At 37.7% G+C, this 25,080-nt stretch overlaps 1 protein-coding gene and 1 pseudogene across 3 annotated transcripts in view; one reads left to right on the top strand and one right to left on the bottom strand.

Annotated features, from left to right (window-relative positions):
* The window catches only part of LOC148736186 (uncharacterized), a 300,358-nt pseudogene that overhangs the window by 36,955 nt on the left and 238,323 nt on the right, over positions 1-25,080 (bottom strand). The window lies entirely within an intron of this gene.
* LOC111331737 (oxysterol-binding protein-related protein 11-like) lies at positions 504-23,693 on the top strand. 2 transcript variants are annotated; one of them, XM_088753949.1, is made up of 24 exons: positions 504-736; positions 942-976; positions 1,848-1,953; positions 2,275-2,322; positions 2,545-2,626; positions 3,538-3,617; positions 4,221-4,481; positions 4,843-4,884; positions 5,286-5,315; positions 6,322-6,369; positions 8,073-8,100; positions 10,039-10,072; positions 11,717-11,776; positions 13,846-14,018; positions 15,738-15,874; positions 16,349-16,434; positions 16,633-16,714; positions 16,834-17,017; positions 18,548-18,658; positions 19,581-19,644; positions 20,929-21,151; positions 21,357-21,518; positions 21,846-21,911; positions 22,422-23,693. In XM_088753949.1, exons 1-24 carry the CDS (start codon positions 620-622, stop codon positions 22,530-22,532), a joined length of 2,370 nt encoding a protein of 789 aa, XP_088610075.1. In that variant the 5' UTR covers positions 504-619; the 3' UTR covers positions 22,533-23,693. The 2 variants fall into 2 exon arrangements, with proteins under 2 accessions (XP_088610075.1, XP_088610076.1); XM_088753950.1 differs by lacking the exon at positions 11,717-11,776 and having other exon boundaries at positions 507-736.

Below are 25,080 nucleotides of genomic sequence, written 5' to 3'. Positions count from 1 at the left end.
TACGTGTGAGTGAAATACCTTGTAGAGTGCCGTTGAACTCTCGGAAATTGCTTTGCACGAAATATTATTATCCATAGTATGCAACGTATGAATGCATAGAAAATAAGCCAAACAGGGCGTGAAGCCTAATCTGTATTTCTTATTAGGAATTAATCACTTAAAGAGTTTATATTAGTGATATCGTAGATCTTAACTAGTAAAAGTATAGAGAAAACTCAAGGAAGCACGCGCCGGTTGACCTATTCATAGCGTTCTGCGGATAAAAAATCTAACTTGTTGCCCTGATTTAAGGTTGAAAAGGATTCCAGTTTCCTGGTGGATGAATAATATCTAGTGGACAAATGTTGGCGTGATGGCGGCGTGACTAGCAAACCGGAAGTGGTCTATCATGTGAGTTTCTATTAGATTGCTAAAATCTTTTCTGTGAAAATAGGAGACAGCAGTTTGTTTAATAGCTTTTTTTGTGCGTTTACAGTTTTATAAAAAGTATTGATCTCCGATATATGCCGGTGTAACTTACGAAAAGTACACCCCGCTCTCAGCGTACCTTTACCCTACCCGTAAGAGTACTGCCAATACTGCATGAAAAAGAGGCCATCACAATACAGCACCAGCCAAGATGGCGGTGGCTGAGGACATACTAAAAGACCCTTACTTTGCTAATCTCGACATCGATCTGAGCCAATTTTCTGAAGAAGAGAAAACCGCGATACTCGGTGTCATGCAAAAAGCTAAGGTAACATTTAAAATAGGTGGAAATCTCAGACTGTGTCAACTTTTGTGACTGTCATTACTAATGAATTATCGTTCCATGTGTTTTTGTCCGCTTCGATCGTATCGATTGTGACTCGAATGGAATTGAGGAAAGATTGGATAAATTGTTTCATGAAAAGACCGTTTACATTCTCATAAGCTCTGTGTTCTGGATTTATCCATTTTAGGTTCTTGATCAACAGCGAGTTGAAGATAAATTCAGGTAAGGCTTCACAAATTATTTTCAGCTGTGATTCAACTTGTAAGCTTACAAGGATACATTCAAGCTAAATTGTTTGGCATCTTATTTTTGAGTAGAGTTTAAAATCGTTTGGACAACTTGTAGACTTGTAGGGAGGGGGAGGGGGAGGGTTTTAGCAGCTGTGAACACATGAGCTTACAGCTGTATTTATTCTACTGTTATTAATCAATGCTTCTGTGTGCATTTTGGGATGTTGGATTGAGATAGATATTATAATTGTAATCCAAGAGTATCTAAACTGGTAGTTGGCGTGCTTGATTGACTCTTAAGCTCCTGTGAGAGACCAAGAGAGAATTTCTCCTTACAAAATTAATACAATAACAAGCAGACAAGGGATGAGAATACAGAAAAATGTTAATCAGAGGATTAACTGCAGACAGTACTGTTTCAGCCTTCTGGGCCTCATCAGTGCAATGCTGATTCTAAGATGGGGGTGAAGCTATAAAGCCACCCCAAATGATTCCACATTTGTGGTTCCATTTAAGCCATGCCAGAGTGCTCAAACTAGAAACTAGTGAGCTTTGCACAATTGTATGACTTGACTCATCCTAGTAGAGTGCTCAATTTGAACATAAAAGCACAGCTTTGTAATGCCAAAGAGCTATATCTAATTAGAGGATTATAAGTTGATCTAAAACGAAACTCTCCCAAATAACATCATAAGAATTGTATGGTAGACAGTAAGGAGATTTACTGTTGTGATCTTAGGAGTGAAAGTCTTAAAGACTTATTTCTCAGAATTAAAACTAAAAGGAAGTAAGGATAGTTGATTATCGAGATCTTTGGTGTAAAATGGAAGTTATACGACAGTGGTTTTCTAATTTTGCCACAGACAACCAACTGAAGGACAACTTAGCAAATGGACTAATCTAATGAAAGGCTGGCAGTTTAGGTGGTTCACTCTTGATCCTGATTCTGGATTATTGGAGTATTATGTGGTAAGCATTTATTTAATGATCAATGGCTGACTTCTGATAACAAAATCATTACATCTCAGCTCCCTGCTGTGACCTTTTTTGGTTGCCATGGTTGCAAGAAAAGTTATGAATTGACCTCTCTTGCTGACTAAAGACAAGGGTTCTTTTACAATGGTGCTCACCTTCTAATAATTCTTGTAGTTAAATATCCAGACTTTTTAATTTATTTTACTACATCTGGAATTGCAAACTGTTACCTAACTGATGTTAACGTTGTACAGAGGCTGAACTTTTGAAACTGGAATCAGTAAAATATTTTGATTTACTATCTACTGATACCAGGATAAAGAGAAGAAAAAGCTGGGGCCAAGAGGATCAGTTTATCTTGGGGTAAGATTCCTTGATTGAACATGCATCACAAGTTTCACAAATTAGCAGGTTTATGATTGCTCTCAATGAGAATGAGTTTGTAGTGTTACTCTGTAGTTTGAGTGGTAACGTTCTTGTTTTGTTGCGTATGTTCTAGCTGAAGGTTTCTCTTTCTTTGGGTTGAATTTTTTCATTTTTTTGTGTTTGTTTATTTATTTTTGTTTGTTTGTTTGTTTGTAATAGGGAAGTATGATAGCTCCCAGTGACGAGGACTCGTTCACATTTGCTGTTAGTGCAGCAAATGGCGATATCTTTAAACTGCGAGGTAACTGTTAGTCCCGTTGTTTTTTAAGCATAACCTTGCGAGTTTGTGATGCTATCAAGATCGATGCAGAAAGAAAACCTGAATATTCTAGTCTTCACAACACCAATTAGTAATAAAATATTTTGATGTATTATAAAATCATTCATTAGCCCTTTAAGCCATAAGAGTGACCAGCACAGGGCTCGACACTAAGGGTAGCCCACTAGCCACAGACTGGTTAGTAGAAATTCAATGTAATTTGAATATATCAACAAAGTTGAAATGGTAAATTGGCCACCGTTACGGTTATAAAAGCTGACGTTTTGAGCGTTAGCCCTTCGTCAGAGCTAGTAGGAGCGAGTAGTTGGAGCTAGTAGCTAGGAGTAGAAATTCAGTTTTGGCTAGTGGTTTTCAATTTCCACTAGCCAGTTTGGCTAGTAAACAGACTAAAATTGTCATAACTTCCAAAAACATCTAAGATGTCACTAGTAGCCACTTGGCTAGTAAGTTGAAAAGTTAGTGTCGAGCCCTGCAGCATCTAACTTCCCCTCACAAAATCCCCCCCCCCCCAGTCAAACATCAAGGTCACAAGGATAAAAGAAATGATCACCAACTAAAGAGGCTCTTGATCATTGAAAAAATTCTCCTCATCAGCACCCTAGGAAATATTTAGAGAACAGTGTAGAGAATATGCATACTGATGATAGGGTTGTAAGTTGGTAAACTTCCATTTGTCACAGCTCTACTCTTTCTTTCAACTTATGTCTGCTTATAGAAGAAAAAAATCAGTTAAGTTTTCCGTTGTAGGTATTGTGAGAAAAATGTATTGAATGAGGAATCATTGTTTTGTGGTTTATTTTGTCTTTCTTCCCAGCAAATTATGATGAAAACCCTGTTATTCTAATTCTTATTGTCTTTTCTCCCCAACCCAGCCAATGATGCAAAAGAAAGACAGGATTGGATTAATAAACTGAGAAGTGTGGCTGAGTTTCACACATCAAGTATTGCTGAGGTGCAATTTTAATGCTGTAATTTGATTCAGTTTTGATGACTGCCTGTCCCCCCTGTCCCCCCTGTCCCCCCTGTCCCCCTTACCTTCCTTCCCCTTGCTCCCTGCCTCCTGCTTTTCTTTCCCCCACCCCCACTTATAGCTATCCTGAATTAAGTGCTATGGGTATAAGGAATTATATTACAGATTTATTAATAACACTTAGTTCTCCCTACATTCAATGTTGCTGACTAGCAAGCTTATTTGATGATTTCATTGCATGGTTTTTATGGCAGTTTAGTTTACCACAATAAAACTGCATACTGTATCCAAAAAAGTCCAGTGTATAATTTCAATTTTAAATACTGGTAACTTTCTCTATTTTTTTTTTTTTGCGGTGAAACATGGAAATATTTTTTCTTTCTCTATTTGTTGCACAAACCTTTTCTTAACTGTTTTTAATTAAATGTTTATGGTTTATGATCTGCATAAGCTAAAATGTTTTGGTCAATCTCAAATCCATTTTTTGAGGTTGATTCTCATAGACAATGAATGAATAGATCTGTTGAATAGCTCTTGACAACTAGGCGCCAGTGCTGACTCTGTTAAACCCATGTTGCTTGCCAGGCTGCCCCACCACTATATACCACACACAGTTTCTCTCTGTCATCTGCTCAGTCAAGTGGTCCTGTTAAGCAAACAGTAACAGCAGCGTCCTCAAGTGGCCATCCTCAGGTGGCCGGGGCAGATGAGTTATCGTCAGACTCTCCTAAAGTGACACATGAAACCTATCATGTACCTGAAAAGATCATGGAGCAAATATCCCACATCAGAGAGGATCTATACAGAATAGAAGATCAACAGATGGCTCTTATTGATCTATTGGAGGTGAATGCTCTTTGCTAGTTACTAGTTTTCCTGTTATAAATTGAAATAGGTAGGAGTTAGATGAGCATCAGGGATTGTTTGAACTTCTCCTTTTGATAGGTTTAATCAATATAAAATAAAATTTATAAATCATAGCAGAATGTTGCCAACTACGCTGGAGAACTAATTGGGAAAAGTCAAAGCTGGAAAGAATTTCAAGACATGGGCAGTGTCATTTCTTAGTTATTTTGCTTGACAAGTGCATTTTGACTATGTTTTGTGAGACAAAATATAGACGTATTGACCAATGATAACTAATATTGGCCAATTAACTGACTAAATCAGCTGATTCCTGATAAATTGTACAACCATCTTATTGCAGTTGGATCCAACAGGAGAAGAATCACTTTTTCCTCTGGATAATGTAAGTAATGAAAATGAAACAAAATCACCATTATGAACAGCATTATCAGTTCCATTTCTATCATTTGTCACGTGCAGGGGTTTCATTAAGGGCTGGGCACCAGCCAAATTGACTGGTTGTAAGGACAGTTTTGCCCACCTGGTTCAACAATTTGGAGGAAGGTTTATCTTATAAAGAAGTTTAGTTAAAAAAGTTTTGCCCGCCTGTGAAAACCAGTTGCACTCCTGCTGAAAAAATTAATGAAACCCCTGTACGTATATGTGAGAATCAGTTATTACTCTAAGACTTCTAGCAAGCTGTCTTTGCTTGGCTACTTAATAAAGTTTCTTTTTTTTAACTGCATGTTTTAACTTTTGAATTGCTCTCTTTTTGATTTTGTTTCTTTTCATTTTAATTTATAGGATGTACTGATTCTTAAAGCAACAGCTCAGGTATGATCACTGGTAGTTTTGGAAATACCTTTTGTAAAGAAGAGATGTTTTAGTAGAAAACAAATTCATTTTATGATTATTTCAAACTTGCTTGATAATTATGTAGCTCTCTTAATTCTTTAAACAAATACAGATGCAAATCAAATTATAGTTGCCTCCTGCTATTGTGGACTTTTTCGGGTGTGGGGGTGGGAGAGATTCGGTGTCCGCAATGGTAGAAAAAAAATGTTTTGTCTTTAAAACTATGAAGTAGTATGTAACATTAGCAACATAAAGTTTCTAGCATGTGGCCTCAGGAACCGGACAGAGATCTGGCGGCAAGATGGATATTGTAGTGTTGGCATTCTATTGAAGAATCATGTTTTTTAATTTTCCTTTATCCTAATGTCACTTTATATTATGTGAGTCAGGATTTTGGATGAAGTACTTAGTGTCTGCTATAGCAAGAGAGAAAAAAAACAGTGAAATGTTGCATTGGGGGTGATGAAAGTGTATGTATTTTGGTAATAGTGAGAGTCTGTTTGGGAGTTGGTTTCAGTTGCATCTTTATGTGTTTCGCCAGGGGGTTGGCTCTTGTCCACAATGGTGGGGTGTTGGTAATAGCAGGGTGTCCGCAGGGCGAGTCAACTGTTTTATGATTTCATTTTAACATATTTACCATACTATATTTTTGGCCTTGAACAGATTAATTTGAGTTATCATTTGAGAGTAGCAAACCTCCCTTTAACTTAGACAAAAAAAACATTAGTACACAAGAGAGTAGTTTAGAGGGAGAAATAAATACAAAACAGGTTATATTAGGGTGAGAGGAGCAGGGAAGAAATAAGGTAGTAATAGTTAGCATCGATTTCTAATGACTTAGTTAAACCTTTTTCACTAAATTCACTCTCCTTACTTTGAGATCTGATTGCTTGGTACATGTAACTACAACTGTCTGACCTCATCATTGTACCAGCGTATTGACACAATGCATTATTTTTTTACATTATGTTATTTTCTGTTGTAGTCTGCTCTGAGCACATTGCATCACTGTTTTTCCATCCTCCAAGGACAGGTATTCAGAGAAACTTATTAAAAATTTCTATTTTTAGTATTAGGACAGAGATGAATAACGTATGTGCACGCGCTAGATTTTGGCGCGGAAAACGAATTTTGAGTCGTTCGCATGGTTACTTCGAGGCGTTGTTTTCCTTGCCGCTTTTCTTTTGCAGAACAACTTCTAAAAATTTTGTACACCCCCTAAATATTTTCGAAAATTAATTTTCTCCTTAAAAACTTTGGAAATAGGGAAATGCCTCCGACGACAACAAAATGGCTAGGTTTTATATGCCAGCTCCTTATTATTTTCGCAAATTTCGCTAAATTTTAAACCTCGTACGCTTGAGCCCGCAGTGTTGGCCACATAACTGGCGTTATTCAGCTCTGTCATAATTATTAATAGATAATTTAGCAAACAGTTGACAAAATTGTTAGTAACGGCCAGTCATTTTTAAAGTACCAAGTTCTCTTAACCAATTTGCAACGAAATATGTTGCAGCTAGTCGGGAGAATTGCTAAATAAATCACATCTTGGCCGGTAAAAGACAGTGCATTCGTAGTAAGTTATAAAAATTAGTAATAGGTAGTGCTTTCCTGATTTCAAGCGCAAGATTCTACAATGACTCTTTTTCATAGTTAAATTTTAGAATGTTACAATTTTACATTTTACATTTTACATTTTAGTAGTATTTAGAATTATACCTGTAACTCGAAGATACTAGCTTATCTTTAGGTACTCTAAATTCGAGGTTAAATAAGTATAGGTAATCGCATGGGGCCGAGTAAAATTAAGGATTAATATTACGCGTGTTTTCGGAAGTTGCTGCAATTTCTGCAACTTCCGAAAACACAAGTGATATTAATCCTTAATTTTACGAGGAACCATGTGATTACTTGTTTATAATATAAGGGGAGAAATTACTGAAGAAAGAACTGAGAGAAAACGAAAACACGTCGACTATCCCAAAACGGGACGCCATTGTTACAAAACAAACAGAAATTTCTTTACCTTGGCAGCCGTTGCTAAGCGGTTTTCAGCCAATCATTTTCAAGTAATTTTGCCCGGGGCAATTACAAAAATTAAGAAAAAAAAATGCCCTCTGTCTTGACCAATCACAATTCAGTAATTGTGCCCCTTATATGATAAAGTATATGTATGTATGTATTTATGTATATGTAGTGCTAGACTTTTTCAAAGTCGTTCGCTTGGTTTTCTGTTCTGGTGTGGTAGGACCGCGACTTGTGAGCAAGTCTAATGTAGTGCGAGAATTAATATTAGCAGTATTTTGGTTCCACTTTAAGTCTGAAATGTATATGCTGTACATTTTTATTGTGACTTATCTTAAGAGTAGCTTTCACAGATGAAAATCTATTTGTAATTTATCAAACACTTTCATCTGGCTATTCTGTAACTTGATTGCCTTTCAAAGCAAAAGGTTGTTTAAGATAACAAACACAATGTTTTTTCAGTCGTGTTTCTCTTACCAACTCTGAAAACAGAACTGAAAAAACTGCATGTGCCCTGTTTTGATTTGATTAATTCAAAAACACATTGCTATGTTTAGTTCAGTATAATCTAGCGTAAAACCCTTCTTGATGTTTTTGTATTTCCATTTTCTTGTCACTGTCGGTGAGACATATAGTAATTAATTTCCAGTGAAGTAAAATCACCACTTTTTTTCAGCCTTAAAGGTCATTTTGAAGTTTTTCTTTTTACAGGCGGCCGATGTTCAAAGTGAAGCTTCAGGTACTCGTGTTTTTTTTCATTTTTTATTTTCGCCGAACATTTATTACTTTTTGCCTTTTTTTCCTTTGTAAACGTTTAACATTTTAAGTTGGTTTTCATCGCTGGATTTCTTAATGAAAATACTCTTAAAATCGCACATAGGTCGTGACAGAGAGAGAGTAGCAAAAAAATAATAATAAACGAAAGAAATTAGTAAAGGAAGGAATAAAGCAAAAGCAACACGGGATGAAAGAGAAGAAAACTTGTTATCAGTTGCAAAAAATATATTTGAAACAGGAAATATTTGCGTTTCTGAGCTCGCAATTGAAACACAACATGTACATTGAGACATGTTCATGTCGACTTTGCAACCTGCATGGCCAGTCTAGTGTAACCTGCAAGTTCTTCTTTTTTCCTAAGTACCGGGTTTTCAAGGCAAAACATCATGCAAGTAAAAACGATTTTGAGGAATTGACCGTCGATATGTTTCGCTCTTTTCCATAGGAGGTTGTCGTCTATCTTCGTATGTCTCATTTTTTTTTGTTCATCGAAAGTGATGTCCCAATCTCTTTCTCACTTTCTCTCTTGTCCTCCTTTTTCAAACTTTACTTTGTCACAATGATCTTTTACTCGAAAGCACAGTCAAATAAAGGGAAGTTTATTTTTCCGTTTTTTATATGAATATATAACTACCAGGACCTGTTTTCTAGATAAGTACGGTCTAATGTATTTACCGACCAACCTTTATAATATTATCCGTTTGACGTCCATTGTAACCAAACCATTTATTGAATTATGGTTGAATTTTGACTTTGTCTAAGGCGCGGTTGTGCAATTTGCATTTCCACTAGACAGTGTTTTATTCCTTTAATTTTCTTGTTAAAACAGAACTGGTGGTTTCAGCGAGATACAAAAGCAAATATTGCGAGTTCTAATTTTGGTTCTCGCCCTCTCGAGCAACAAGTTGTTTTTAACAAGAATGATTTTTAACCAACGTGCTTTCCGAGAAGAAATTCAGCAAATTCGTTTTAAATGTTGTTTTCATAAAATTCCTGTAATTCCTGTTTCTAACCAAGATTAATTTTTGGTTTAACTTAGCATTGGCTCTTTACAGCAGAATTACGTCCTGAGTTCATTATCAAATGTTTTTAGTTTGATTTGTTAAGATGTACATATGATATATTTGTTATCACCTGTACGAACGAACCACTTGACAACTCATTTGCGTTATTGACGTAACAAACACTCTTTGGCGAATTAATTATTCATTGTATATACTGGCCGAATTAGCTGTATAAATGTGTAGCCACCACGACGCACAATTCTTTATTCGGAGTTTTATTAAACCAGACATGTCAAAGCGTCGAGTTAACTTCCATCGCTACTTGAGAGTGACTGGCTCAGTTGTGTCATAAGCGTGGTACGTGCCGCAGTTCCTTTAAAGGCGTCGAGAAAATTGATGCCAAATTTTTTACTCATTATGCTTTGCAGGTGAAAATGTTATTGTGGGAAGTCTTTATTTTCTCCAGGCGCGTGTGGAAAGTGTTTTTTTGTTTCAGTCTTTTTGTGTAAATTTCGCCAGAGCGTGGTGAAATCTGTTGTTTTTTTTTGCGGTCGTTAGAACCCACTTAATGTTACAACTGCGCGAATTTTTGATACGCAAAGGGCAGGCTTGTGCAGAATATTCTTCACAGCGAGAGTGACTAATTTGCTATTCGAGGTTTGCTGTTGAAGGTTTCAATAACAATTTTGCAGCGGACTTAGGTATAGTTCAATGTCGATTAATTTTAACTGAGGTAGAACCTTGGTCAAGATTATGGTGCTGTGCCATGAGAACAGGTTGAAATTGAATGCAAGGCTGTTTACTCGATTTACGTAACTCTCTGCTGAACATAACGCAAAAAATTACTTAGCAGTGTAAATTAGTAAAATTGTTTGTTTGTTTTTTTTTTCTTTCAGGAGACGCGTTGCAACGGGACGAAAATACTTCCGAGTAAGTACAGCTTTCTGTTCGAGTTTTTATCCCCAGCGTTAAAAAAATATTCATTTATTCCTCCTCGTTTTTTACAGTCCAAGCGCTGTGAAAACGAACTTGTTGCGTCTCTCAAATATTTATTTTTCAAACAAGTCGATCAGCTAAACAAACGCCTGGCTAATGGCATTTTTACATTTTAACTTTTCAGTTAAAATAATCCGGCTGCAAACGCTCCGCAGTGTTTACGATATTCTGTTGTCAACATACTTTGCATTTATCAGACTTTAGCCTGGTTACACTTTACATTTAGCAGATCCCGCATTTATCAGATACTAACTTTATCAGCCATTGATACATTTGTTCTGTTATTAGTTTGTTACACTTTCTAATTAAGGTTTTGTTTTAATCGGGGTTTTCTTGAATATCCTGTATTTCTTGACGCCACTGCGGTTTGTTTCGTCAGGTTTGCGGGAGAAAAGTGCAAGTCGATCAGATCGAGCTTGAAACCTGCTTTCGAAAGAAATGTTAATTTTTGTCTCGAAGAGAAACACTTGTGCAACCAGCTACGCTGAGAATGGAGACACTTGTTTTGAAACATCAACTCTCAGTGCAAAACATTTTTCGCATGCCAATTTGCAACTGTTCGCTTCAGCTTTGATTTTAGTCTTTGCACGAAAGCTCCGTATTCTTCCATTGAATTATTTAACCGCATGATCAACACGTCTACCCATTGAACCAAATGCCTTTTTTTCTTCGAATTTAACAGTGACCTTTCGAAAACTGCCAGATTATAATTTTAAGTATTTAATTTTCTCGAAAAATAATGACTTTAAACCAACTTTTATTTGGGGGCGCTGATATTATGACGAATCTGAAAATCTTGTTCAACGAAATCAAATTTGAGAAAATTATTGGTAAAGTTCACAAATATGTTGAAAGAAGATAGCACGAACTTCGCTCGTTTTCTCTTGGCCAAAACAAAACCAACGGTGTGTTTATGAGGGCAGTTTTGAAACTCACTCTATTTGATGGAGAGAGAGCCCATGTTTCTAAGGCTCGCCACTGATTGGAACAATTCACAATTTATGCTCGCCTTAGCTTCAGTTCTGGGATATCCCGTTCGTTCAAATTAGTCCTGCTCAATAGGGATTGTGTTAGTTCAAACCTAGTTAACACATTTTTCTCAATAAACTTCAAGTTTAATTAATAGACCTGTTGAAAGATACAATATTTAAAACGTATGATTCCGTTTGCTTTGCGTTTTCAATTGCAAGTGTATGAATATTCATGTGAAAAGTCATCATAACAAAAATGCTAAATGTAAAGTGTTACCTTAAAACTGTTTGCAGTAAAACCTTCATAAAGTTAAGAAATGGTAAAATTGAATTGTTTTACCCCTTTTTCAGTTAAAACAAGCCCCTTTTTCTCGGCAAGAACTCAAACGTACGTCTTTTGAATTAGCAATTCCTTTCTTCTTGTCTCCAACTTTTTCATCCTAAAGTAACCATAAACAACGGAAATTTGCCATGTTCACTGAAAAACAATAAATTAAATGCGTAAAATACAAGCAGTATTCGATTCACTTATGGCTTCGAGTGCTCCTTTAAAGATGATTTTAACTTAAAGCAAATGGTTTACTGTAAGTTAAATCATTTAACCCAGGTTTCAAAGAACTCACGGTACGATCGGTGACAACGCTATGAGTCGAAGACGTCATTTAAGGTAAAGAATAAAAATGTGCATGTCTTTTAAACATTGATGTAACGTCTTGCTTGTTAGTGACTTCCGTCGTCTTTGTTGTCCGGGGGAACATTCGAAGTTTTCATCAATCTTCGTCAAAGCGTATCCAAAGAAGTTGCCTCCCGGTTAGCTCAAATGGTTGAGCGCCGGATTGTTGTGCGGGAGGTCGAGGGTTCAAGCCCCGGCCGGACCAACACTCAAGGTCTTAAAATAACTGAGGAGAATGTACTACCTTTCTATAACATCAAGAAATGGATAGACATTTTAGTCTTCTCGGTCAAGGACGAACAAACCGTAGGTCCCGTCTCCTGCATCTATTAATTAGTTAATTTGGTTAGGAGACATTAAAGAACCCACTCACGAGATTACTGTGATGTGGTCTGGCCTGCTTACTAGGAATTGGGGAGGAGAAGGCATCTGTTAGATTCGTCTTTAATTGATTGTAAACTGCTTAGCAGTCTGGTAAAGTCCCCTGTTCAGTGTTATTAAGCGCCACGAGCTCAGTATATGAGCGCTGTATAAATAAAAGTTATTAAAGTTATTAGAATGAGATTGATACACTACAACAGTAACCACTCCCTGGGGGAAACAACCTATCTTCCAGAAACCGCGTTGTCGACCTCTCATAGAGGAAGTACACGGATTGCGCTGTATTGGGACGAAATTGTCCCGTAAATTTTCTTTATTTTACTAAGATAATGTATAAATAAATTCGAAATTTTAAAGATGTTGTTTGAAAAAGGCGGGTTTCTGTATGTTGATCATTATACGAATTTCTACCTAAAACTGGACAATTTCCCGGCTAAGGTTTTTCTTTTTTGTGCAATTGTCACATTGGAACGTATTCGTTCATGTGTGACCCATGATCGATACTGAGCCGGCAGATTGTTATTTACAGTTGCGTTGCCAAGTAACGCACCCTCCTGCGCAGCCCATCGACCGCGTGTTCAACGTTAAGGAGTTTGAAGATCGGCCATGATATCCAAAAGTGAAAACAGGAGCAAAATGAAATGAAAACATTGCGGACGATTGATGAAAACGATGATTGTTCCCTCGGGAACTGATTCTAATGATAAAGCTGATGAAATCAGTTACGGAATTATTGTTATTTTAACCTCAAAAACCCAGATTTTCTCATCAGTAAGCCCCTTTATGTTCAGCAATTTTATAAGATATGAACAAGTGAGGGAAACCAAGGTTTACAGTGTATTGTTTTGTGGGACTGAGATTTTTTTCACGTAATATTGAATTTTGAATTGTGAACGCTACACAACGAGAACTCATAAGTTTTAAACAAATATGCGTTCAAAGAAAAGGAAAACTCTCGGCCATAAATGTAACAGTTTTGCTTCAGATATTTGGCAACGGAATGTTATAAAATAGAAAAAATGATTTCTAAGCAGTTTTCCTTGGCAAACCATTGAAAATGTAATAAGGTCATAGAAGAAATAAATCTTTGATGTCTTCTTGGTATTGACGTAACACTGTTTTGAAAGATATAATCACAGACATTTTCTTCTGTTGAAGAGACCTACGTCCAATTATCTCCTATGATTTTTAGAGATCTAATATATCGTTATCGGATGAATATGAATGCCCTTTCGCTCCCAGATAATGAAATGAGTCCAAAAGTTGCGTTTTCATGAATGATTAAGCGAACGATAAGAAAGCGAAAAATACAGTTTTTGCGATGTTGGCGCTGTGGAAGAATAACAATTTGTTATGAATAAATAATTACTAAACTTCAACATTCTACAAAAGCGATGAATTCTTCAAATCCGGCTCTAGACGAATCGACAGACACAAAGAATTTCTATCAGGGGAATATTTCTCGACTGATTTCGACAAAGCAATGTTTGTAAGTAATTTTTGTCTGGGTGATCAGGTATTAGATAAATTCTATATCGCAGGGCTTCGGTTAGCTCCGATTTAGAGAGACAAATATTGCCTTTGCTATGGTCTACGTTACACCACAACAGGTTGGGATTAAACAATATATTTTCAATGTGTTAGTGTAATATGTATTTCACTTCGCCTTTTCTTACTTTAAGTTTCAAGTCTCATGGGGATAAAACCAGTGGAGAGGGTCGGTCGTTTGGCTTCCATAAGAACCCTGGGACTCCAAAATCGCAAAGAAAGGACAGCAAAACAACTGAAATTACCGCAGATAGCTCAGGTGTGTCGTGCTGCGAGAAAGCCAGGGCCGAGATGAAATACAACGTCGGTGAGTAGCAATAAATCTGACTGTTTAAATGCGAACTGAAAACTTTCCTTATTCTGTCTCGAATTTTTTTTTACGTAAGAATTAACATTAACAACCCTAGCTTTACGTAGGAAATGTCGAAATTGAATATTTCGTAACTCAATTTCGCACAATTCAATAATAAGCAAATATTATCTTGTCCTGAATTCTGGAACCTTCTCTTTTTGATTTTCGACAATTATGCTGTTTCGTTTTACCTTCTCTGTTTGGATAATCTTCAAGAACCATGCTGTCTCAATTTACAAAATATAGTTCACATTTCATATAAAACCTATTTTCTAGCTTGATGTCTCGAAGTCAGTGGAACTCTCTGCGTTGAGAGCGATTGTTCGAAACAAGTTCCCTTGTCCTAAGCGCGTTACAAAATTTAAACACCCTTCCTTCTTCGACCAAAGGGTTCAAAAGTTATCATCTTTGCACACAAGGCGATTCACCGATTTCTGCCGATTTTAGCAGTTTGAGTGTCTCGTATGAAGCTAGTTATGGCGAGAGTTTTCTGTGGCTCAATTGAAGAATATCACACAGAGGCGAAATCGAATGTTTTGAGTTCGATTCCATGTGGAGGACTTATGGTTTTTTTTCGTTCCACGCTCGTGTCTTAACGAATTCTTCCTTTTCTCTATTTGACCACTATATTTGTATTAGAAAATTCTACGGAAGGAAATTTGCGATGTGTGAAAATTGCCTTTTTTCTAGATTTTCTGAAATTCCGCTCCGTGGAATTTTTTAAAAATCTTTGTGCATTTTCCTTTTCAAGTGCCAAATGCAATCACGGAAAAAAATCACGGGGTCATCGGGTTAGTTTTCGAATTATTTGAGCCATAAGCTTAAAAATGCGTCTGAATACGCCTAGGAAAGCGTTGCCATGGAAACTGCTAGTGACGAAATAACACCTATTTTTGGATAACCAATTGTTATATAATTCAACCCCATAAAAGTGTTCAACTGGCCTTGGTCAGTCTTTCTGTTGTATTCTTTCAAAGTTACAAACCATCAAAAAGATGAAAACCGGTACGAGCCACCTTACATGATGCTTGGGACGTTTTTAATTTCTATTTTACTGCGCTGGAGTACTTGATAAAAGCGATTCAGACCAGTCCCGGCTAAAAATCAGATATGTTGAACTTTATGTCCCATGACTACCGAGAAATCATCAGTAAAATAGCTGCTTGAAACTCCTTTAATTTGGATCCCAGTTAATAAAGAAGCACGACCCCTGAGAGTGATTAACATCTAATTTCTCCTTACAGTATCACCCCTTAATCACACATCTAGGTCATGAGAATTAAGAAAATGATCACTTACAAAAGAACTCTTTCAGGGCCCAGTTGTTCGATGGCCGATTAGCGCTGAATTTTTAATCTGGGTCTCTTAGTTTATTCCTTGGTGCGAAAACCTTTTTTGGATAATTTCAGTTTCTAATCCTTTTGAAGCATCCAATCAACAAATTGTAGACAAAAAGAATCATACTGAATCTTTTTTTTTTAAAGTATTCAGATCTGAAATCCGATTTTACTCTAACCCTGGGTTATCTTAACCCAACTATGAACAACCCGGCCTAGATTGTTAAACAAATTCTCCTTGACAGCACCTTGGAAAATGTATGAAGAACAGTATGGAGAATATGCTTACTGGTGTAAGAATGTAAAGGGGTAATTCTGATTATTTTTGGCGCTTTAGCTCGTAGAGTGGAAGAGGAAACTGACGACGAGGCTTACTGTACGGCAGAAGAACCTGAAAACCAGTCGGTTGAGGAACATAAAAGTGTTATACTTCATCTTGTTTCGCAGCTGAAGCTTGGAATGGACTTGACTAAGGTACCTTTTGGGGCTCTCCAGATATGAAATCAGTGGAGACATTGGGTCGGTTGTTTTAAACAAATTTTTAGCCGTTTAACAAAACTGTGCTAAAGGCTATCTTGAATTTAGCTGAATCTTTTGTCTGAACATTTACTTTTTGTGAACGTTTTCAAGAGAAAGGACATTTATTTAATGAAAACAAACCTCCTTTAGAGAGTTCGTACGGCCCGTTGCTTGCGTTTAACCGCGCTTTGGGTTAGACCTCGTATAGAATAACCGGCCAATTGAATTCGAGTACTCGGAAGTAATTGAGCCCATTCCTGATTAAAAAGAAATGTAAAACTTCTAACGTGAAGAGTTCTGGAAAACGTTGAAGCAATAGCAAAAATAAGGACATTTTCCACATAGCCCCATTGTGTTCCATTGTTTCTAAAATTTGCACTGAATAGACCCTGTTTTAATCGTGGACGTTGCAATTTTTTTTCCATGAAGGTTGTGTTGCCAACATTTATTCTTGAGCCGCGTTCGTTGTTAGAGATGTATGCAGACTTCTTCGCCCATCCTGATTTGTTTGTTAAGTAAGTATCATCATTTTAAGTATATGGATATCATATGTTCGGTCGGAGGTCGACACGTGCAAGTCATGCAGACACGTATGCCAAATATTTTTAAGTAAGTTGGAAAAGTTTGCTACAAGTTTGTGCCTTTTATTGACTTAAACCCTATCTTGAATATTTTCAATTTCATATTTTCTTTCTTTTTTTTTTTTTTTTTAGAATTCCTGACGGTCTCACGGCAGAAGATAGGATTTTATCTGTTGTAGAATTCTATCTAACTTCCTTCCATGCCGGAAGAAAGGTGAGGCAACAATCGTGTGTCTGTATTTCTTGGTTCGTTCCTTGATTTTTCGTCGTTCAAGTCAAAAGTCAAAGTTGTTATTTGTTAGAATATATCTACGTTTCTTTTTCTTTCTTTAGGGTTCTCTAGCTAAGAAACCTTACAATCCCATATTAGGAGAGACATTTTATTGTTCCTGGAAAGTGCCGATGTCGTCCAACGCTAAACAACCTTCCACAAACAGTCATATTGATCACTCTTCAACGGTCTCTGATGACGGAAGAGTTTCGTTTGTTGCAGAACAGCTTTCCCATCATCCCCCGAGTGAGTAACTGGGACAGGTTCAACACTAGTTGAAATATCATTGTGCTGATGAACGTCGCAGAAAAGCTGTAGCATATAAGAGGGTTGATTTAATCAAATGAAGGTCCTTCCATCATTAATGTTTGGCCCTCGTGACACCGTTCACAAAAAAAAAAGTTCAGATAATGATAATAATAATTTAAAATGGCTCAGAACGCGGTTTTATTACACGACTCGGGCAGTCAGAGGGCCAATAACTAAAATCAACCAATCAAAAGGCTCTATTGCCGGTCAATATTCTCTCAGTATTGGACCGGGCACTGTCCCGAATGGTCCCGAATGATACCACACTTGTGTCCCTTTGAACTTCAGTCGTATAATAAATCTCTTATTAACCAAGCTTGCTCGGGACCGTACCGGAAGAATATCGGCCCTCGGTATTTTTTGTACGGATCTCGCTGCGCTCGGTCCGTACTGTCAAGACCTCGGGCCGATATTCTCCCAGTAAGGCCCTCGCGCTTGGTTAATAAGATATATTTATTAAACAACGGCCAAAATTTGTTTAAATAACCAGCCTATAGATTCTATGTTACTGTGCGTCTGGTCAGCAACATCAGATCACAGAAGACGTCAAAATTTGACGAGAACAGTAGTAACAGACTATTGCGCCTCGTGCGCCAGTTTTCATTGTTCTTGTCACATTTTGACGTCTCAGGTGATCTACTGCTGAACAGATGTAAGGCAACGTGGAATTTTTTTCTGTTAATTGTTTAAAACCGCATTCTTAGTTAGGGGAACGCGTGCAGTATTCTGTGCACCAAAGGGCCTTGCACGTAAGAAAGATCTTAGCTAGACTGAATAGGTTTTAAAGTTAAACCATAGTTATGATACTGTACGTGGATACCACAGTCATTTCAATTCTTTACGAAGTCCCGAACAAAACTATCAGTAAACCAACGCGATTCCGTCGCTTCTTGGGATCGAATTCGTAAGAATAGGCCATTTTACAGATTTGTACTTAGTTGCCAAGCCTTTGATTCAGAGTGAGGCTAAAGATGACCTTGTTGTGATAGAGACCTGTATCTAGTCAGCATGATAACAAAGTGATTTACATTTGAAAGGCAGCAAGGTTTGTATCATAACAAGGTCATCTCTAGCCTCACTCCCGTTCAAAGGCTTGGCAACCAAGCACACAACTGTAATATAGACTATTTTAGTATATACTAAAACAGTGGATAGCGTTGAAGGCGCGCTCTGATTGGCTAGTCAAACTCCGAATATCCTTTGCTATTTACCTCCGAGCAACTCGGGAAAAAATGGCGCCCCGGTTTGCATCCGTGACAAGCGAAGAAATCACTAAAATTAACGACGGTGGTGTATATTATCTCACTGTTTTAGTATATACTAAAACAACTATTCACCTCAGTGTCGGTGGTTAGTGGTGGATATTTACCTTGCCGCTTCATAGCTCGGTAAATATCCACCACTAACCACCTCCACTTCGGTGAATAGTTGTTAATTAATCCATTATGCTCTGTTGTCTCTTTACAGTTTCCGGGTTTTACGCTGAGTGTCCAAGCAAGCAGTTGTGTTTTAATGCACACATTTGGACGAAGTCGAAGTTTTATGGAATGTCTATCGGTGTGGTGAATCAAGGAGTAGGTAAAGATTGGTGGACATCTCTCCTTCGTTACAGTGTTAGTGTACTGTGCTAAGCTCCAAAGCAAATAGAATTAAGTTGTCCTGTATGTTTTTCAGTTTTCATCATGGATTTATGCTTCTCCCTCCCTCCGAAAAAAATTGTTTAAGTTTTCCATCGCCGCGGAATGTTTGCTCGCACACTTCTCTTGGCATCGTTGAACGATTCCGTACTTGCATTGATTTAGGAATCGTAAGCAAGAATAACGCACACTCAAATTCTTTATTAAAGCTGTAACTCGCTTATTTCAAATGCCCAACATACTGCGGAAAACAATGTCTTCTTTAGGTCTTTTTTTTTAAATATTCTTTTTCCGATATAATTTCGAACTCAGGTTCTAGTCATTTGGCGAGTCTGACTCTAAAGACTCCATTTTAAACAATAGGTGGTTTACACGTAACGTCATTGCTGCCAGTAAACAATAGATATCTCATTAGCTTCTACTGATCGTCCACTAGCATTTGTACCTTTCACCATTGTTACTTGTGTCTCTAGAGGTTGGTTGTAAACCACCTATATTGAGATAAATGAATAAAGGCTGATAGTTTCTAAAGAAACTGTTTGGGGCTGCGTCGGTGGGGTAACAAAGTAATTTGAATATATCAACAAAGTTGAAATGGTAAATTGGCCACCGTTACGATTATAAAAGCTAACGTTTCGTGGCTCCATTTTCTGCCTTTAAAAGCACACACAACCCACAATTCCTCTTTTCGCTCCGACGAAGGGCTAACGCTCGAAACGTCAGCTTTTATTATCGTAACGGTGGCCAATTTACCATATCAACTTTGTTGATATATTCTTATTATATTGAGATAATACTAGCAAACATTGTGGTACGACATTTTACTCTTGAACTCACGGTGTACGTTTATCGTCTCTCTTAAGGTGTAATATCCTTGTTAGAGCACAACGAAGATTATGTCATATCGTTTCCAAGCACGTATTGCAGGTGAGAGTTGTTCTTTCAATGGCTGATTTCATTAGGGTGTTAAGTGAAAGGCTACTAAATAAAAACATTCACTCTGATTTTGTTCTCGGGCACCAAAGTGCATGATATGTATAAAGGCTGATAGTTTCGAAAGAAACTGTTTGAGGCTGAGTCGGTGGGAGTAACGAAATAATTTGGATATATCAACAAAGTTGAAATGGTAAATTGGCCACCGTAACGATTACAAAAGCTGACGTTTCGAGCGTTAGCCCTTTGTCGGAAGCGTTAGCCCTTCGCTCCGACAAAGGGCTAACGCTCGAAACGTCAGCTTTTTGTAATCGTTACGGTGGCCAATTTACCATTTCAACTTTGTTGATATATCCAAATTATTGCATGATATGTAAACGGTTTTAAGGGTCTATGAATTCGAACAGCGTCAACTCCAAGGTGAGCGAGTGGGAGGTTTAAGATTTTTGAGGGAAACGTCATTACTGACTGAGGTTTTATCTTTGAATGGCTGGTCTAGCGTAAGATTTTAGACCGTAGCTAAGGGCACTCCAACCGTAATAATTAAGATATTCCGGGATGTTTCCGACATAGCCGAAAACTTCTCTACAAACAGCTTACAGTCACTTCTATAAGTCGTTTGCCTGGGTGATATTTTGTTTTAGTGTTAGTTTTAGTTTAGTTTAAGTTTAATTTATTCGCCACAGGAATGGCAGGAGAAAGGAACAGAACTTTCGTTCCAATTGACACCTAACCCCTTTTTTTACCCACCCATCCCACCCCTGGGAGGACATCCATCACACAGTAATCTCGTGTGTGGGAAATTAACGTCTCCTACCCCAACCCTGCAGGAGACGGGACCTCAATTTATCATCCCTATCCAAGAAGACTAGAAAGTCTAACCATTTGCAGATATTATTACAAAGGCAGCACTTTCTTCTCAGTTAATTAAAGACCCTGAGTGTTGGTCCGGCCGGATTTGAACTCACGACCTCCCGCACAACAGTCCGGCGCTCTACAATTTGAGCCAACCGGGAGGCAGTTTTTGATGAAAGACTTCAACTCTAAGATCTATTTTAAAATTAGTTTAATCTCAACAACATTTGAGAGAAACTGGTAAATTGTTCCGAAAGTCCTCTTTCAACAATTATTGAAAGCATAAACAATCCTTCAGTTGAAATGTCTTGAATTTTAATTTATCTTCTGCAATCAGTAAAAAGATGATATTCTATAACCCTTAACTCTCCTCTACTCCATAAACGCCGATGCTCAAGCTTACAACTTTCGACCCATTTTCAGGTCAATTTTAACCTTTCCCTGGGTGGAGTTAGGCGGTAAAGTGAACATCACGTGTGCCAAGACAGGATACAACGCGTCTGTGACGTTTCACACGAAACCGTTTTATGGCGGGAAACTTCATCGAGTCACTGGCGAAGTGAAAAACACGTCATCTGGAAAAGTTATCTGTAAAGTAAATGGAGAGTGGAACGGCCACATAGAACTGAACTTCACCAGTCATCAGGTTTGTGTGTTTGACGTTGCCAGGGTTTTTAGGAATTCGGGTTTCAAAGATCTTTTTTAGTGTGGCAAACGGTATTTTATCTTCCTAAGGGTGTAACCTTTTTATACAATTTGGACGTCTTCTGGAATCTTGAGGCAAAAATTGGGTGTAATAGTATCGCACAGATTCAGTTGTGGATAAAATGTTTTGTTTCCTAATTACACAGGAAGAACCAAAGGTAATCAACACAGAGGCACTTCAGGTTTGTCGAAAGCGTGTCTGTCCCCAGTCAAAACAAGACGAGTTCGAGTCTCGCCGGTTATGGCACAGAGTCACGCATGCGCTGAAGAGTGATGACATCGATTCGGCTACGTCAGCGAAACACGAGGTAAGCGTTGAATGACTCATTGTTTTCAGAGTGATGAACTTTACATGCAGAAATGTTTGAACCACAGGTTTTCGTTAGTTGTCAAACATTCATAGCTCGCGAAAATCTGCCTTTGATGCTCTATAGAATAGAAAAAGTGTGACATCAACTTAAGACCCGTGATTTACAAAATGAAATGATGCGAAACTATCGATTTTCCGTGTTTTTTCTTTCGTATGAATGATGAGCTGTCCTTTATTGTTGTGAAGAACACCCCACCACAGTGTCGTAAAACATTAGTTAATCTTAAAGCAGCCACGATACAACTGCGTACAATTTTGCTTTCAGCTCGAAGAAAGACAAAGAAAAGAAGCGAGAGAAAGGAAAGAGACTGGTGTCGAGTGGAAAACAAAAGTAAGTTTTCTCATTTAAAAGTATGAGGTAATGAAGTGTTACTGCCTTTCAATTCTTGTTTTAAACTGTAAGAAAAATGGCAAAACTAGTTTGGTTTGGGGTAAACATGCCTTACTTTAGACAAACAATTGTCTGAAAATAGAACCATCTTTGCAGTGGCATTTCTCAGATGATATGCGTTGCTATGATTGGAAGTTTTAGTACTTCTGTGATGATGTTTTTGCTCATGGAAGTGAATGGGAATTTCGGTCGCCATTTTCGACTCCAAAATAGGGAATTTGTACCTCATGACGTTACTAGAGTGGTACTTTCATAACTTTCATTTTCACATGGAAAGTTTCTAGCCATCCCTTCAATTCGTCACTCGTATCCACTGTAGGCCTCTGGTAAGAATTCAAGAAAACTCCGGCTTCCAGTAAAAGATAATTCGTGTTAAAATTGACCGCCGTGGCCGGCTTGTTTTGACGAATAGCAAGAGTCCCTTACTTTTGTATGTCAATTCTGTTTCAGTTATTTCATCGCCATGGTGATGGGTGGATGTATAACCATCACATGAAAACGTTAGTCAAATCCAGTTTAGAAGAGGCTACTTCGACTACAACTCAACCAACAGAGCAATGAGAAACAACCTGCAAAGCCATTAGAAAAATAACCGGCAAGCATCGCATCGGTTCTAGGATCACCTCCTTTTTAGCGAGGAAAACAGATATTTAAGAAAATACCACGCCGTCCAATAATGAAATATAATTTATTGCTGCCGATCACAAGTGGTTGATTTTATCAAGCGGATGACATACCCCAAGGATAACGAGTTTGTGTCGTCTGGAAGAGTTGGACACCACTCTGTTTCGGCTGGGAAGTGGAGGAGGCTTTTAGACAGTTTTAAAAAGTGATAAACCTGATAGATTTCTTTGTACATCATGCGGTTATTTACTTTATTTAATTGAAAAAATAGTGATCTGAATGACAGGTTCTCGGACGTTTGCGATTTGGTGTTTGGGTAACCGATTAGAAAAACGTGTTTGAAAGGTATCTCTAAAGGCTGCCTGAACTGTTATCGCCTGTCTCACGCTGTAGTCTCTTCCATTGTAAAACGCGTCGTTTCAGCTGCAAACTGCGTTTCTTCAGGTATTAAGGTCGACTGGGTTCGTGTCACCTGCTCTGCTGTTATTGGGTGGTATTCAATACCTGCAATTGGCGGCACACCTGGCGATTTTATTCGCCGATCGCGGAGAATTTGATCGCCGCGATCGGCGTATAAAATCGCTGATATCTGGCATGTCAGATATCGGCGATTTTATACGTCGATCAGGGAAAATCGAAATCGCCGCACTGGACACACCTGGCAATTTTCGCCGATCGCTGCGATTGGCGTAGAAAGTCGCCAGGTATGTCGCCGGCTTTAGCGATCACATCGTTCCTCATCGGAAGTGACCGAATCGCGAGACGAACGCTAACAGTTCATAACAGTAACCTTTTTTACGATGCTTATCTTTTGTTAAAGGTGATTTCGACAATTTCTTTAGAGGAGTAACCAACCTTTCCCATAGTTTATTGCGATTTTTAAAATGGGCGAGCTCAGCTGAACGTAAACAAGTATATTTTTCAAACTCAGAATCAAGCTCTAACAGAAATTTTCTGAAACCTAATGAGACTAGAGTAAGTATGGATGGGTTTGATGAAATTCTGCTCGAGTCACTGGAATTTCATAGTTTATGCCGCATAAAATGGAGTATAGTCCATTGGAAAGAACAAAATATAAAAATTGTCATTTGTAATGCTTCTCGTCCATGGATTTTTCTTTTACTGTTACGAAGTTTTTAGGAGATCGCCGAGTTTATCTTTGCCCCTTTCTTTGCCCGCTTGAGGTCAGGTAAGAAGGCAAAATATTCTGTAACGTGCCTGTTTTATTCACTGGTTAGTAACAACCTCTACAGTTGCACTGTAAAAAAAATACTCGAATCCCCTCAAGGTTTCCTTTGTTGGCACTAATGTTACTGCGCATACGAAATAAGCGCGTTGCACACGATGGACGAGAGCCACTCAGAGAAATATGACGTTAATTGGGCAGTCTTACAAACAACCGAATGATCGGACGTAAAACATGAAAAATGGGACAAAGCGTTAATAATTGGCTTTGAAACGTAGTATGACCATTTGAAGTTTGTACCACGCATAGTTTACTCAGCCTCAAGTTTTTTACGACTTCTGTCAATAGGAGAGAGGTGAAGTATGTCGTTCAAGACAAACAGCACAAGGCAAAAATTGAAGTTTTTAACCTCTATTTTTCAACATTTGTGCACTGTACTAAAAATATTTGCTTCAGCTGTGACCAAAAGACTTGTTTCTAATCCTTTCCAGCGGCTGTTTTGAGAATTATGGGAAAAGGAAATAACATTACTCTTCATTTTTTGCTCTAGTCAGAGTTAATTTTTGCTGTTTCCGTTTGCTTAATCCTCATGTTTGCACTCCCTAGATATTAGCCCCAAACGCGAGAATTTTCCCTAATATAGGTCACGTGAATGTCGCAAAACGGAGGGTATCCTTTTGACTGAAAAATGCATCTTGCGAAAATCATCATATTTCCCCTTATCAAGATTGACCATTAAAACGTTTTTTATCACAAAACGTAGAAAAAAAATTGTGTCGATTAGTTACGAAAGGTAAACAGAGCGCCAATACAACGGTGAGTATTTATTTAGTTGTGGTTCAGCTGAGATCTCTAAAGACGCGTGGAACTTTACTTTTTTGTTCAAGACAGGCTTTTCACTTTCAAATAAAACACATTTTATTAAAACATATCATGGCTGCATACACTGATGATTATTCGTAGACGTTTCACTCATCAACCATCCCCTTTATTCTATCTTTTTCCATGAGTTAAGTTTTTTCAAAGATTTTTAATTTCAAGCGGAATTTTTTTTTATGTGGGCGTGCATATCCTCTTACACAAATAGAGAAATTTTCCGGCTGAGATATTTAAAACTGACTAGGATAATTTTTAATGTGAATGCTTTAATGAAGAGCTCAAAAGCGTAACAATAGGTATCTTTCTGAGAAGGTTTACAAGTTTTATATTGTAAACCAACCTAAAAGTAAACTTTCGAGAAATTTTACTTTGAATTTGAAATATCATTCCTCTCGAAAATATCAAAGTAAGGTTACTGAG

This window comes from Stylophora pistillata, chromosome 3, assembly GCF_964205215.1.
Source record: "Stylophora pistillata chromosome 3, jaStyPist1.2, whole genome shotgun sequence".
Taxonomy (NCBI): domain Eukaryota; kingdom Metazoa; phylum Cnidaria; class Anthozoa; order Scleractinia; family Pocilloporidae; genus Stylophora; species Stylophora pistillata.
Note: the sequence above shows the minus strand (reverse complement) of the source record. Positions and strands in the feature narration are given on the sequence as shown.

Bases quoted from the DNA above. Each gene is read 5' to 3' on its own strand.
- LOC111331737 (XM_088753949.1), top strand. From the start codon at position 620: ATGGCGGTGGCTGAGGACATACTAAAAGACCCTTACTTTGCTAATCTC. The intron at 8,101-10,038 runs GTACTCGTGTTT...TTTTTCTTTCAG, and splicing joins TGTTCAAAGTGAAGCTTCAG to GAGACGCGTTGCAACGGGAC. The intron at 21,152-21,356 runs GTTTGTGTGTTT...CTAATTACACAG, and splicing joins TGAACTTCACCAGTCATCAG to GAAGAACCAAAGGTAATCAA.